The 15,567-nt window shown below is 42.2% G+C and overlaps 1 protein-coding gene across 4 annotated transcripts in view; it reads right to left on the bottom strand.

Annotated features, from left to right (window-relative positions):
• Positions 1-15,567, bottom strand: part of CLTCL1 (clathrin heavy chain like 1) — a 94,768-nt gene that overhangs the window by 16,927 nt on the left and 62,274 nt on the right. For all 4 annotated transcript variants that reach the window (XM_072803560.1, XM_072803561.1, XM_072803559.1 and 1 more), the window contains exons 18-22: positions 15,238-15,360; positions 12,643-12,788; positions 4,767-4,950; positions 3,515-3,707; positions 2,743-2,900 (exon numbers count right to left, since the gene is read on the bottom strand). In XM_072803560.1, the coding sequence (XP_072659661.1) occupies positions 2,743-2,900; positions 3,515-3,707; positions 4,767-4,950; positions 12,643-12,788; positions 15,238-15,360 (804 nt within the window). The remainder of the gene's footprint in view (positions 1-2,742; positions 2,901-3,514; positions 3,708-4,766; positions 4,951-12,642; positions 12,789-15,237; positions 15,361-15,567) is intronic.

Genomic DNA, 15,567 nt, shown 5'->3' with positions numbered 1-15,567 from the left:
ACTTCTGTACCCAGCTGGACAGACATCTCTGGATGTCAAGATTGAACTTGTCTGCATATGAGTCTTGACTGTCCTCAAGGCAGGCCTCATACAGGGCCCCACCTTGGCAGACACAAATCCATCTGTCCAAAACTGTCCCGTGCCACACATGGCACAGATGCCTCACTCCCGCTTCTCACTTAAACTCCACCTACAACCCAAGCATATCACCAGCTCTCTGCCACTCATCCCGATCACTTTCTCTGAGTGGCCATTGACTCTGGCCCGGGCTACTGAATCACTTATCTGCTCTCATTGCTTCTGTCTCTGTCCTTCAGTCTATTTTCAGCACAGCAACCAGCGGAGTTCTGTTAACCCCTAAGACCAGATCATATCCCTCCTCTGTTCAGTGTCCTCTTCCCAGACTGAAAGCCAGAATTCTGCCCATGGCCTCCAAGTCCTGACATGCCCTGCCAACAACCATCATTCCCCAGTGTTCCACCTTTGACTTAACTGAGTCCATGTTTGACTGTGCTGCTTCAGCCTCCTAGGCCACCTCTGCACTGCACTGTTCCTGCAATATGCCCAAACACTCCTCAAGGCACCCTTGAATAGGCTGTCCATGCTCAGGCCTCCTCCCCCACAGAGATGCAGACTCAAAAACTCACCTCTAGACATCTTCCTGGCCACCTGTCTAGAAGTGTACCATCCACCTCACCCACATCACCTGCCCTACACTGTCCACCCCTCCCTGCTGTACTTTTCTTCTATACATTTACCATTTAACATACAAGAAATTTCTTGAATGGATCATAAGATCTACAAAGACAGAAATTTGACTACGACTACTACTTTCACATCTGCATCCACAGTCCCTATCCTGGCACATGGAAGATACTCAAGAAAAGTTTGTTGAATGGATTAATTAATGAAGTATCATATCAAAGCACATGATCCTTTAAGACCTGTTATTGTTGACTTATAGGCAATACAGGGAAAATGAGTAAAATGACATCATGGGAATTCAGTCAGCAGAAGCCAGACTGTGGGAAACATAAAAATAGGTGGTGGGTTGGAGCTGGTTGATGTGTACTGAGCCCACCTTGGAGGACTGTGGAAGGCAGTGAGTACAGCCTTAGGGTCACCATGAACAGAGGCAAAGAACAAACAAAGCCATCTGAGTTTCCCAGGCCAGCTAGCTTTCCGGTAGGATTTACCTTTGGTGTGACCCAAAAGAGCATCTCTGGCTATGGTATTTAATGGGCTCCCCAGTTAGGAGAATTCTGTTATGAATTCAGAGGGAGATCTCGGACAAGGCTTCATTTTCTAACATCTTACTAATTTTCTGATTATAAAGACAATTTAAAAAGTTTTGGTCACCAATCAAAACAAAACTTGGCAAAACGGGCAAATGAAAGGAAAATGGAAGACTACTGCCTAAACTGTATCTTTGCTGTCACACTTGACATGTTTTTTCTAAGTACATAGATATGTTCATCATATTGTACATGCAGGTTTTCACTCAGCTGCAACTTACCTCAAAAGATTTTTCTGTCACAAACAAGGCTCTAAATACCTGTAATGGCTATATTATATTCCACTGATGGATGGTGTTTCATTATTTCCTTTTTTGGGACACTGGCTTTCAACTATTATTGGTATAAACCATGGTGCAATGATTAGATATTTATATTAAAGTTATCTGTACTTTTTTTTCTTTCTTGGGATTTATTTTTACATTTAGACCTATGAGACCCATGATTAGGAATATACATATATGTAGAACTTTTATGCATTAGATGAACTGATACTTTCCTTTGTGCTTTCTTCAACTGCTTATATGCTTAAAAACTCCTTCCTCATGGAAAGACTCAAATAGATATTTAAAACTTTTAGATAAAACCCCCTCAACTTTTACCTATAATTCTTTCATATGGAATTTTAGTTACAGAATTACATGATGAACTTTTAAGCCCTTTCAAAACTCCAACCTAATTTCCAACAGCTAATTGGATCTTACTTTGTTTTTTTTTAAAATTTTTATTTATGATAGTCACAGAGAGAGAGAGAGAGAGAGAGAAAGAGAGAGAGAGAGAGAGGCAGAGACACAGGCAGAGGGAGAAGCAGGCTCCATGCACCGGGAGCCCGATGTGGGATTCGATCCCGGGTCTCCAGGATCGCGCCCTGAGCCAAAGGCAGGTGCTAAACCGCTGCACCACCCAGGGATCCCTGGATCTTACTTTGAAATAAAGAATCCTAAGTCCACTTTTGTGTTACTTATTTCAGTAAAGTGTGTGTATTCTTTACAGAGGGGTTAGAATATATTCTATTAACCCTTCATCTCTATCACTTTTTCTAGGGGTAACACTGTATGCCAGGAAATAGACTTTACAGTTATTTAGATCTTTCTTTTATTTAACACTTTCCCTTAAGGTTTATTTAAACATTTTGGTGTTCTTCCTACTTTAAAAAATATTTTTCCCATTATGTTATTTGATAACTGCTGACATATGGAAAAACTCTTTTACCTGGCTAGTTAGTTCACTTTGTTCTCCCATGATAATAGCTAGAATACTGGCACATAGTCCTGGCACCTTTTTTTAGGAGTATCTTTCTGATGTGCACAGCCAGGGCCCTTAACTTCCATACTAGGGACAGTAACAAAGCTGTGGCTTGTTTCTCAGGGTCAGAGATCTGGGCCACTCTAGGGAGTAATCCCTGAACCTGCCTGTAGCAGTTCACGGTCCCCAGGGCACAGCCTACCTGCTGGATGTGGGCATTGTTGGGTCCATTAATACAATCTTCTAGTTCAGACAGACGGCTGGTTTTAGCCAGGGCAAAAATAAGTTCAGTCTCTACATAGGATTCTCGGCCCTTTTTCCTGGCCATCTGTAGAAATTTAACCAGATCCTCCCAATTGTCTAAAGACAGAAAATAGAAATAGGTTAATCCAGAGCTGCTAAGTTTAAACAGGAGGCTCAGTTCCTCCCATTCTATCCTCAGGTAAGATGTTTACACTCCCACTCTGCCTTAGTGAGGGCTTGGACTCCAGGTAAGGTCTCGGAGGACTTTTGTCTGCTAAGCAGAGCCCTATCCCAGATGGGAGAGACAGAAAGAGCAAAATCACACAGGGGCTGACCCCGGGGATGGGAAGCTCTACATCATCAAGTAAAGACCTCACCAGGAGAGAGGATGCTTATTCCAGTCCCTGGAGAAGCAAGCACCAGTTAACTGGAAAGGCTAGAAGAAGCTCTGGACCTAAGGTTCTGACCTTAAAATTATCATGATAGTGCTATCCATTGTGCTTAAACTGTCCAGTCAACCAAAGAGCTAGTGTCTAGTTAACAGTCAACTAAAGAGCTAGTGTCATTAGCAGATTAATAGTAATAGATTCTTTTGGAAAACTTTTACTTAGTGGTGTCTCCAATATTTCTGGATGCGTAACATGTGCAGATTCCTGGGAAGGCCACATCCTTCTCTTGCCAGGCTTCACACCAGTGAGAAGCAGAGCCTCAAGGAGAGGAAGTTCACTTACTGCTCTTGCTGGCTGCCTGAACGACCTCTAAGTAAGAGGAAGGGTCGTCCGCTCTGATGTAGGAGTCAATGGATTCTTTCACCAAGTCTTTCTGGAGCTGGGCGCGGGCCAGCTGACTCCATACAGCAGGCTCATTACATCTCTCTGCAAACTCGTATGCTCGGTCCAGGTTTCCAATGTGCTCAATCAGGACCTAGGGGTTATAAGAGGGCACTTATTTTTTACCACACCTAGTCAACTATAGGGAGCAGATTTTTGTTCAAAATGTAGAACATTTTGCCTAAAGCTGCATGGCCATTTCAATTCAGTCCAAAGCAACCAGGCATTAAGTATTTCTCAGATGATGAATGGAAGGAAAAGATAAGACCTATACTGTACAGGAGGAAGATGCCTCATGGAGAAGAGACACTCCAAAAAAGAGAAATAAAGAAATGGGAGACAGTCAAGCTAAGCTTTTTGGTCCAGAACAAGGACATGGGAATTGCCCTTGATCCTGGTAAGACAGTACAATGGAGCATACAGGGTGTAAAAAGCCTCAAAGGAGCTACTGTAGGGAATGAAATAGCTTATCAGGAAGAAAATACCCTTGAAGGGTACTGTCATCTGGAGGCCTGGGGTGCAGCAGTTGCCCCCTCATACAGTTTGATCTCAGAGCAAGGCCACAGACCATGTATGAACCAAAAAGAGGGGTGTTTATGTCTGAGATTTCACAGGCAGGTACAGAAAAATGGTAAGGGAAGAGGCAAGGACATAAAGAATCTTGGTGAGAGAGTAATTAAAGTGATCTGTCCCATGGTTTATAATTGATTTGGAAATAAAACCAGAAAAGACCAATAGGCTGGGAGGAAACAGAGGAGGGTTATGGGAAGGGCTCTTGGTGGGGCTGAAGGTGGGCAGGAGGGCTGGCAGGACTGCTCTGGAGAGGTGACTGCTCTGGGGAGGTGAGGTAGCAGGGGGTGAAGGACTGGAACAGTCATCACATGCAAGGACCTCAGTCACCAGGGCTGATCACATGACCTGGCTTCAGGTACCCAAGTCTAGAGGAATGACCGGGGGTGACTGCCAGAGAACAGGAGTACTAGCAGAATAGGAGCCAACAGGCTGGGAAGACAGGTTACTGGTGAAGAGAAGAAAAGAGCACAAGAATCTGAGAGAGACATCGAACAGCCAGATGGGGGTGACGACAGATGATGATGAGGACTCGTGTGGCAGAGGTCACTAGGGTCTACCATGACCGCACTCAGCAGCCCACCTGGATTGCTGAGGCGTTTACATCAAACTTGCGGAAAATGGCAAAGGCCTCCTCATACAGTGCGCTGCTTACGGCGATGTTTGCAATGTCTGGGGCATCGTAGTTGTCCAGGCGGCTGATGTACTCCATGACCCGTGTGCGGTCTGCCTTAATGGCGGTTAGGATCAGCAGATTCTGGAGATTCCTTAGGAGAGGTGGTAGTCAGCACAGTGTCACAGGAATGAAAGCCACACGACACTCTTTGGCAGGTTGACCGGCCCAAGACTCTCAATTTAAAAGTATTTAAAACACACACACATGACTAATGAATGATACAACAGAATATTTATAAAGTATATGTGGTCCAAAGTCTTGAGAAAGCACCAGGTAGGAGAAATCAGAAAACCACCCACCACTGGAGGGCTGCTGTGGCTTCTCCAGAAGCAACCACCACCCTTACTTCACAGGCTTTCCTCTAACAGCTTTTTTTGTGTGTGTGTGTGTTTTTAATAGTTCTGCCATATAAATTGTATATCTAGGGGTGCCTGGGTGCCTCAGTGAGTTGCCCATCTGTCTTCAGCTCAGGTCATGTTCCCAGGATCCTGGGATCGAGCCCTAAGTCAGGCTCCCTGCTCAGAGGAGAACCTGGTTCTCCCTCACCCACTCCCCATTTTTGTGATCATTCTGTCAAATAAAGAAATCTTAAAAAAAAAACTGTCTATCTAAGCAATATAGATAGTTTTGCATGTTTTTGAACTTTTCTTTAATCATACTAGATGCATTCTTATAAAATGTTTTATTTTGCCTTATTTAAAAACATGGGGGGAAAATCAAGGTAATGTACCATATTAAGAATCTAAAAAAGAATAACATGAACATCATGTTGACTGAGAAAAAGTATCTGACAAAATTCAATACCCATTAATGATAAGGACTCTAAGCAAACTAGAACTAGAAGGGAATTTCTTCAATCTGATGATGAAGGCCATCTACATAATATTCACAGCTCTCAATACTGAGAGACTGAATGCTTCTCCCCAGGATCAGGAATAAGACAATGATGAACACTTTCCCCACTTTTATTCAACATTCTACTGGAGGCTCTAGTCAAGGCAGTTAGGCAAGAAAAATAAATAAAAAGCATCTAGACTAGAAAGGAAGAAATAAAACTGTCACTATTTATAAGCAACAAAACTGATAGAAAATTCCAAGGAATCTATGAAAAAATCCTAGGAGAAATACATAAGCTTAGCAAGATATTAGGATAACCATTAAGTCGTTTGTAGTTCTGTATACTAGCAATGTACAATTGTAAACAAAGAAACCCCTACCGATTTACAGTAGCTCCCCAAACATGAAATATTTAGGTATTAATCTAATAAAACATGTACATGATCTATATGCTGAAAAATATAAAATGCTGATGAGAAAAAGTAAAGATCTAAATAAACGGAGACATGTTGTATTTATATACTCAACATAGTAAATATATCAACTGTCCCCAGATTCGTCTATAGATCTCATGCAATTCCAGTCAAAATTCCAGGAGGTTTCCCTTTTGATACAAAGCTAATTCTAAATCTTGAACAAGAATAAAGTTGGAGGGGGCAGCCCAGGTGGCTCAGCGGTTTAGCGCCGCCTTCAGCCCAGAGTGTGATCCTGGAGACCCAGGATCGAGTCCCACATCGGGCTCCCTGCATGGAGCCTGCTTCTCTCTCTGCCTTTGTCTCTGCCTCTGTCTCTGTCTCTCATGAATAAATAAATAAAATCTTAAAAAAAAAGAATAAAGTTGGAGGAATCATGCTACCTGGCCAAGTGATTTTTGGCAAAGATGCAAAAGGAATCTGATGCACAAAGGACCTAACAAATAACCCTGGAATGACTGGATATCCACAAGAAAAAAATGAACCTAAACCTAAACCTCATATGTTGGTGGGCACTGGACCACAGATCTAAATGTAAAACTGTAAGACTTTTAAAAGGAATTTAGAGAGAATTTTTGACCTGGGACCAGGCACAGAGTTCTTAACACCAAAACACAATCCATAAGAGAAAAGTCTGACTTTGACTTGATCCAAATGAAAACTTTTAAGGGCACCTGGGTGGCTCAGTTGGTTAAGCATCTGCCTTTGGCTCACATCATGATCCTGGAATCCTGGCATCAGACCCTGTATCAGGCTCCCTGCTCAGCACTCTATCTCACTCCCGCTCTTTCAAATAAATACATAAAATCTTAAAAAAAAAAAAAGAGAAAACTTAAAAAAAAATATTTTATTTATTCATGAGAAACACACAGAGAGAGAGACAGAGGCAGAGACACAGGCAGAGGGAGAAGCAGCTCTCCATGCAGGGAGCCTGACGTGGGACTCGATCCCAGGTCTCCAGATCACGCCCTGGAGGCAGCGCTAAACCACTGAGCCACCAGGGCTGTCTGAAAACTTTTTTATTTTATTTTTTAAAGATTTTATTTATTTATTCATGAGAGAGAGAGAGAGAGAGAGAGAGAGAGAGAGAGGCAGAGACAGAGGCAGAGGGAGAAGCAGGCTCCATGCAGGGAGCTCGACGTGGGACTCGATCCTGGGACTCCAGGGTCACACCCCGGGCTGAAGGCAGGCACTAAACCGCTGAGCCACCCAGGGATCTCCACGAAAACTTTTTTTTTTAAAGATTTTTAAATTTATTCATTCATGGGAGAGAGAGACACACAGGGGGGCGGGCAGAGACATAGGCAAAGGGAGAAACAGGCCCCATGCAGGAAGCCTGAAATGGGACTTGATCCCAGGTCTCCAGGATCACGCCCTGGGCTGAAGGCAGTGCTGAACCGCTGAGCCACCCGGGCTGCCCAAAGAGAAAACTTTTGATCTTCAAATGATGCTATTAGGGGAATAAAAAGACAACCTCTACACTGGGAAAAAATATTTGTAAATTTTTTTTGCAATCGAGTCCGATATGGGACTTGATCTCAGAACTCTGGGATCACGACCTGAGCCAAAAGCAGATGCTCAGCCATTGAGCCACCCAGGTGCCCCAAGGCAAAAGATTTAGAAGGATCCTTGACCCAAGAGAATATATGGAGGGTAAATAAGCACAGGAAAAGTTGTTTAACACCATTAGCCATTAGGGAAATGCAAATTAAAACCACAATGACACACCACTATACACTTATTAGAATGACTAAAATAAAAAATACCGGTAATACCAAGTGCTAAAGAAGATGTAGAGAAATTGGAATTCTCACACATTGCTGGTGGGAATGCAAAATGGTACACTCTGAAAAACAATAGTTTGGCAACTTCTTAAACAGTTAAACATATATATACCATGTGGTTCACCAATTGCTAGATGTGTTCAAACAAAAATCTGGACACACGTTTATAGCAGCTGTATTCATAGTCACCCCAAACTGAAAACAATCCAAAATGTCCTTCAATGAGCAAGTGGATAAACAAACTGCTGTACATTCATACCACAGAACACTATTCACCAATAAAAAAGAACAAACTGGGATCCCTGGGTGGCGCAGCGGTTTAGCGCCTGCCTTTGGCCCAGGGCGTGATCCTGGAGACCCGGGATCGAATCCCACGTCGGGCTCCCGGTGCATGGAGCCTGCTTCTCCCTCTGCCTATGTCTCTGCCTCTCTCTCTCTGTGTGTGTGACTATCATAAATAAATAAAAATTAAAAAAAATATTTTAAAAAAGAACAAACTATTGATGCAGATAACTTGGATGAAGCTCAAAGGCATTACACTGTGTAAAAGAAGCCAGCTCTCAAGAGACTGCATACTGATTCCCTCTACATGACATTCTAGAAAAGGCAAAACTGCAGTGATGGTGATGAATCACAGATGGATGACTGTCAGGGGATGTAACTGTAAAGGGTAGTTTACACAAGGCAGTTTCATAGTGAGGGAACTGTTCTGTACCCTGACTGTGGTGGTAACTTACACAAATCTTAGGCATGTGTTGAAATTTCTAGTATTGTACATCCCCCATAAAAGGCCAATTTAACTGTATTATAATGAAAAAGGAGGGAAAAAGGTATTAAAAAATTAGGTCCTAGATTCACCTGTGCTGTTGGACAGCATTCATTTTCTCTGTGACATGGTACTCCACTGTACGACAGTACGACAACCCTTTTACAGTTGGGTATCTGGATTGCTCTCAGATCTTTGTTGCTGGAAATTGTGCTTTGTGCATTCTTGCACATGTCTCCTGATACATGTGAGCCAAGTTTCTCCAGAGTTCTGAACCAAGAGTGGAAACCCTTCCAACATGCACTGCTTCCCAAGAGGAATGCACATTTCCAACAGGGCATATAAGAGGCCCAGTTGCTCCACACTGTCATCAAGGCTGATTAGGAGAGCTAGATCCTTGCTGCTCTGCAGGAGGAAAGGGATGGCACACAGCAGTCACACTGTGCTTCCTTGATGGCTGATGAGGCTGCATTCCTGCCGTAGGCTCACAGGCTGTCTCTCTTGCTGAAGGATCACTCAAGTGCTTTGCTGAGTTTTCTAACAGGTTGAGTTTTTCTTTCATTTTGTTCTCTGGGCTAGTTTTTGTTGGTTATGTATGTTGCAAATGTCGTCTGTTTGTAGCTTACCCTTTTCTCATTATGATAAAGTTCTTAAGTTTAACATAGTCCTATTTACTAGTTTTTCAAGCGGTTTTTATATTTTCGTGGCTGGCTTATGTGTGCATTAGGCCACAAATACATTCTTCTTCTAAACATAAACTCTAAAAACATTATAGTTTTGCCTTTATATTTAAATCTTTACATAGTATGGCACAGAGGTCCAATTTTAATTTTTACCTATATGGATAATCAGTTGTCCAGACATCATTTTACTGAAAAGTCTATTATTTCCTTCTGCATAACCAACTCTGTCATAAATGCATGTTTTACATATGTGTAGGTCTATTTTAGGGCTCTTTGCTCTACTATAATGGTCCATTTCTCTGTTCCTTGCCTAAACCATCAGGACTTGATTTAATTTTATAATAATTCTAGATCAGAGTAAGTACCTTGCCATCCCTAAACCTACTCCCACCTCTTGGGTGACTTATTATTTGTGTTGGCAATCTTGATTATTCTTGGCCTTTTATCTTTTTTGATTTCAGTCCCCTTGCATTAAAATCTCCTATCAAGTTTCATAAATAAACAAATAGAGAGTTTTATTGGTATTGCAGTAAATCTGAATGATGTGGTAAAACTGATGTCTTTTTTTCCTTAAAAAAAACTTAAGATTTTACTTATTTATGAGAGAAAGATAAAGTGAATGCATGTGCGCATGAGCAAGGGGAGTTGCAAATGGAGAAGCAGGCTCCACACTGAGCAGACAGTCTGACATGGGGCTCGATCCCGGGACCCTAGGATCACAACCTGAACTGAAGGCAGACACTTAACTGAGCAAGCCACCCAGGTGCCCCTGATGTCTTTTAGTATGTGATCATTCATAAATTTACATCAAGCTCTTTATCATGGTTGAGTGGATAGGATTATAGAAGTTTGTCTTTTCATTTATTTGTCTCTTGATTTGTTTTTTTTAAGAACCATGTCTATTTGTTGAATAGATGTAAATTCATTCTAGTAAGCTTATAATTCAACAGCTATATTATTTTTATTTACTTTAAAAATGTATTTACTATGGTCTTTCTTTATGTATACTTTTTAATATGCTCATTTTTAAAAAAGATTTTATTTATTTATTCATGAGAGACACACAGAGAGAGAGAGAGAGAGAGAGAGAGGCAGAGACACAGGCAGAGGGAGAAGCAGGCTCCATGCAGGGAGCCCAACGTGGGACTCGATCTCGGGTCTCCAGATCACACCCTGGACTGAAGGCAGTGCTAAACCGCTGAGTCACCAGGGCTGCCCTAATATGCTCATTTTTAAAGCTAATTGTTCTATCAATTACCCAGAGATGTGTTAAGATGTTCTAATGTGGTGAATCTGCCTTTGTCTTCTTGCAGTTTTGGCAATTGCCACCTTACATATTTTGAAACTATATTATTAGGTATGTACGAGTTCAGAATTATCTCCCCGATGAGTTAAATATTTCATCATTATATATAGTAGTCCCCCTCAGCTGCAGGTAATTATTCCAAGACCCCCCAGTGGGGGTTTGAAACCACAGAGAGTACCAAATCCTACATATATGATATTTTTTCCTGTATATATATCCTTTGATAAGCTTTATTAATCAGGTACAATAAGAGATTAACAATAAAAACTCATGATAACATAGAACAATTACAACAATACATTATAAATAAAATTTATGTGAATGTGGTTTCTTGCCCTCAAAATATCTTGTACTGCACTCACCCTTCTTGGGATGATGTGAAATGCTAAAACGCCTATGTGATGAGAAGTGAGGTGAATGATGTAGGCACTGAGATATACTGTTAGGCTATAACTGAGCTTCTGATACACTATTTTCAGACCGAATATAGTTAACCATGACAACTGAAACCATAGGACATGAAATCATGGATAAGTGGGGGACTACTGTACTGGCCCTTTTTACTATTAATGGTTTTTACCTCAAAGTGTATTTTGTGTGACACAAATATAGACCATATAATATATATAAGTTTTTCTAGTAATGGTGTAAGTATATAGGGATCTAGTCTGCCATACTGCCAACTCTGGCTATTTACACCTACACAGAAAACTATGTCTGATGAAGCAGCCAGTCCTAGAAAGAGGGGCAAGAACTTGAAGGTCCCCTTGCATGTATGAGAAACAACAGTGTTCAAGGAGTCAGCACACAGAATCAGAACCACCTTTAAGTATTTTTCTGTGGAAAGTACTAACAAGCTAGTATCTATCAAAGGAGGTTGACCAGACAACAAGATGGAATATCCTAGTCACCTCAGGCATCCTGTAATCAAGAAGGGCTCAGGATTCCATTAAAATATAATTTTACATTCCATAATTTGCCATTTAGCATTTCTGAGTTTAAAAACAAACACATACACAAAAATATGCTTTAACACATGCCACAGGCCTTGAAAGCCCTTCTGGCCTACAAAACAAACCTTACAATTAAATCTTTACAGCAGGATTTATGGTGCAAATATACTGGTCTGTTTGACACAGAATCTCTGATAATGAATTTTAAAGTGGAGATTAAGTGCTGAGTGTGACCACATTGAAGCATGCTCTATTACTTCCAAAGTGTCTGCCCATGGAGCATCTGGGTGGCTCAGTGGGTTAAGTGTCTGCCTACAGCTCGGGTCATGATCCCAGGGTCCTGGGATGGAGCCCCATGTCAGGTTCTCCTTTCAGTGGGGAATCTGCTTCTCCTTTTCCCTTCTGCAGGTTGTGTCTTTCACTCTGTCTTCAAATAAATAAAAATCTTAAAAAAAAACCCACACACACACAACAAAACAAAAACAAAAACAAAAACAAAAAAAAAAACCCAACAAAGTGTCTGCCCATGCTGTTGTTTCTGCCTAGAGTGTTCTTTCTACCAAAGCTCTTACTCATCATGTCTCTACATTACATATCCAGCAAGTCTTCCCTGATACATGACCAGATTTAGTTTTCTTGGCATCTGTTTCCAAGCTTTGTTCACCATGATTTCAAGAGTTTAACATGCTTGGGACATAGTAGGCACTAATGAATATTAGCTCCCTTTCTGAGCATTGTGGTTAAAAAAGAATAGTGCAGCCCAGAGAATCAAGAGGAAGGATGGCTTCCTGGAAAAAGGAGAATTTAGGTTGGGCTAGAAGACATAGGTAGGACTGAAAATACAGAACACAGTGAGAAGACACTGGGGAGCAGTCAATGAGGCTGGGCAGGTGAAGAAAGGTCCAACAGTGTAATGGAAAGTGAACGTCAGGCAGGTGCTTGAATCTGACCCAGTCAGCACTACCCTTGGCATACCCTTACCTGTGCTCACTGAAGACCGAGTTATCCAGAACAATCTTCTCCAGCAGCTCAATCAGTTCATTAGGCAGATCAGCTGTCATGAAGGCTTTGACAGTGACTGAGACCTCTTCAGGATCCTGTGTTTCTGACAATGCCGTCTGTACCACCTGGTTTTAAAAATCATTTGAAAGAACTTGATTAGATACAGCCAATTCAAGACTATCTTTGAAGCTAAACCGAAGGGAAGGATTCCTCCATGGCAGTCTGAAATAGTCACAGAGAAAACAGATTTCTCAAGGCAAAAAGGGAAGGTTGTCTAAAGGAGTCCATTTCAGAGATCTCTGCCTCCTCTATTTGACAGTTAGTTGCTCTCTCACATCAAAAGGGCTGCAGATTCATCTTTGCCCGAGTGAGCATACCGCAAATTTACTCCACACTCAATAACACAGTGCACTAAACAGGCAGCTGAAATGCATGTCTGCTTTCATCTTTGTTTTTTAGGTCACTGTTCATAGCAAATACGGCCTCCATTTCTCTAATGAAGACACCACTCTAGTGAAGCTCTTGCTACCCTAGAGCACCACTGGCCCAGCCCACTTCCAGGCCTGCAGTCCAGTATACCCTGAGCTCCACAGCCCTCAGAACAAGGCCAAGGGAAAGACTGGGGAAAAAAAAAAAAAAAAAAAAAAACTGGCCACACCACCCCTCATCCAACTACAGGTGTCTCATTACAAAAAAAAAAAAAACTCACAAGTGGGGGAAAAGACACTTTCCCAAAGAGTACACTTCCCAGATGACAGCAGGCTAGAAGGTCAGCATCGTTCTCTTTATTTACACTTTGTGCCAGGGGCCTTTGGTGGCTTCAGGATCTATCAGTTTTGCCAAGTTTGGGTGTTTATCAGGGGTGAGCAATAGTAGTGCATTAAAGAGAAAGAACTGACAGCTCAGAGAAGGTATGACAGATAATAGATGATACACAGCTCTGGCCATGAGCTTTTACCCTGCAAACAGGAGGGGCTGCAATAGAACTAGAATCAAAGCCCAGTCCACCTTGCAAGTGGCCACTGTATACTCAATGGCCTCATAAGATACAAAAGTTCTTCTGAGGAGTTTATAACAATCCTAACAGTTATTCCAAGGAGTTTGAGGAAAGGGGCTATCACAGGAGATAAATAACAAAAAGGGTGTACTTAAGGGAAAAGAAAACTGTCATAGCACACAGAATCCATCCAGAATAGGAGGTATTTCCTGCCATCATGACATCTATCCATTCTTGAAAACCTTTGAGTGCTTTAAATATACACTGTTTATTTTAAGGGCAAAAATAAATTTCCATCATCTATTTGAGTCAACAGGATGCCTAATCTAAGGTTACTTAAAGAAGCTGCTGCCTCTAAGTAAACTTTCCATAATGAGCTAGCTTCTCCTCCAGGCCTACAAGCAGTCTGCCTCTGGCCTCATGCAGTCTCTCTAATTAGAGAGGTAAGGTAGGTAAATGCCCCCTAGGAGGTGGCTATGAATATTCAGTCTCAGCAGACATAATGACAGGATTAGCAGCCCTACACAGACATGGGGAGACCAAGAGACACTCTGCTGGCTTCAGTTCAGCAAAGCATTAAAGCTGCTCGAGCCAATGCAACATGGCCTACAAGACACGTCAGGCAGTTGGACAACACCTGGAGAAGTATCTGTTGTCTGTAAATCTGGAGATAGATCTCTAGTGGAATATAAGCCTACTCTGTCCCAGGCCCTTTGCTGCTCAGTATCTGTCAAGTCTGGATGAATGAATCTTCAGGCAAATCTTACAGATGGGTAACTCCAAAGTTAATATGAGATCCAAAAAACCAGTCTTCTAGCCATCTAAAAGTGTTCCAAAATGAAGTTTATTAATAAAAATATAATGGCAGAAACATGAAGAACAGTGGACAGAAAACAAGAAGATGAAATTCAGGAGAGATAGAGGTGAAACCCAGCAAGTGCACCCAGTGGTTGGTAATGCACACAAAGGAGCAGAGGCACTTTAGTTGACAGGCTCAAGGCTGAAGGCCACTTCTTGGACCAGGGTGTCTTTTTCCCACCTTGGTCTTAGCCTACCCTCCAAAGAGTATGCCCAGCAGCTGAGGGGAGAGTGGGGATGGTGAAGTATCAATTGTTGCCTTGAAGCTATGGGAAGCCTACCAAGTGGTTGAGGTTGACACCCATCCGCCAGACTGCACATAGGAGGAACCCTGGCCTCAGCACTGGAGGAGAAGGAGGCAACTAGATAGTTATAAGAGTGCAAGGGGTTCCTCAACAAAGGCAAGTCCAGCTGAAACAATCCTGAAAGTCATTTACCTTGTGTCACCGGGGGCTGAGCTGAAAAAATACTAAGGATCCAGCATGTAGGCATGCCATCAGATATTCCTTTTACTGGAGCAGCACATCCCTGCTTTGGAGATTAGGGCCAACTCTGTGCCTTTAACCAGTAAACTCCAGAGAGGATTCACAAGATAGTCTGTCTGGTCATGCGTCTGAAGATGTGTTAGACGTAATAATTCAACTAGTCACTCTGGCCACAATATGGTAAGACAGCAAAATGCAGGCATGCATACCCATACTCCCATTTCCATTCCTCACCTGGTCAATCAGCTGTCTCCTGGACGGGTTAGTCTCCTCAAGGACATGAGCCCAGAGCTCAGGATCCTTCCTGCGCACCAGGTAGCGGGCCTCACTCTTGAACAGAGAATTCTCATTGCAAACCTGAAATGAGCACACTAGTGTGTATAACACAACCAACCAATGGATGCTACTTAAGGGACCCACCCTAGTCAGTTCCCTCTGTCCCCAACACTTGTTTAGTGTCAGCCAGAGCCTAAATGAGAAACAGTACTTTGACATGTGATAAGCAGCATCCCAAATGAGTGACAATGCACTTCCCAGAGTGACAAATTAGCTCAAAACACAAGT

The sequence above is a fragment of the Canis lupus genome, chromosome 27 (genome assembly GCF_048164855.1).
Source record: "Canis lupus baileyi chromosome 27, mCanLup2.hap1, whole genome shotgun sequence".
Taxonomy (NCBI): Eukaryota; Metazoa; Chordata; class Mammalia; order Carnivora; family Canidae; genus Canis; species Canis lupus.
This window is presented reverse-complemented; position numbering and strand designations above follow the sequence as displayed.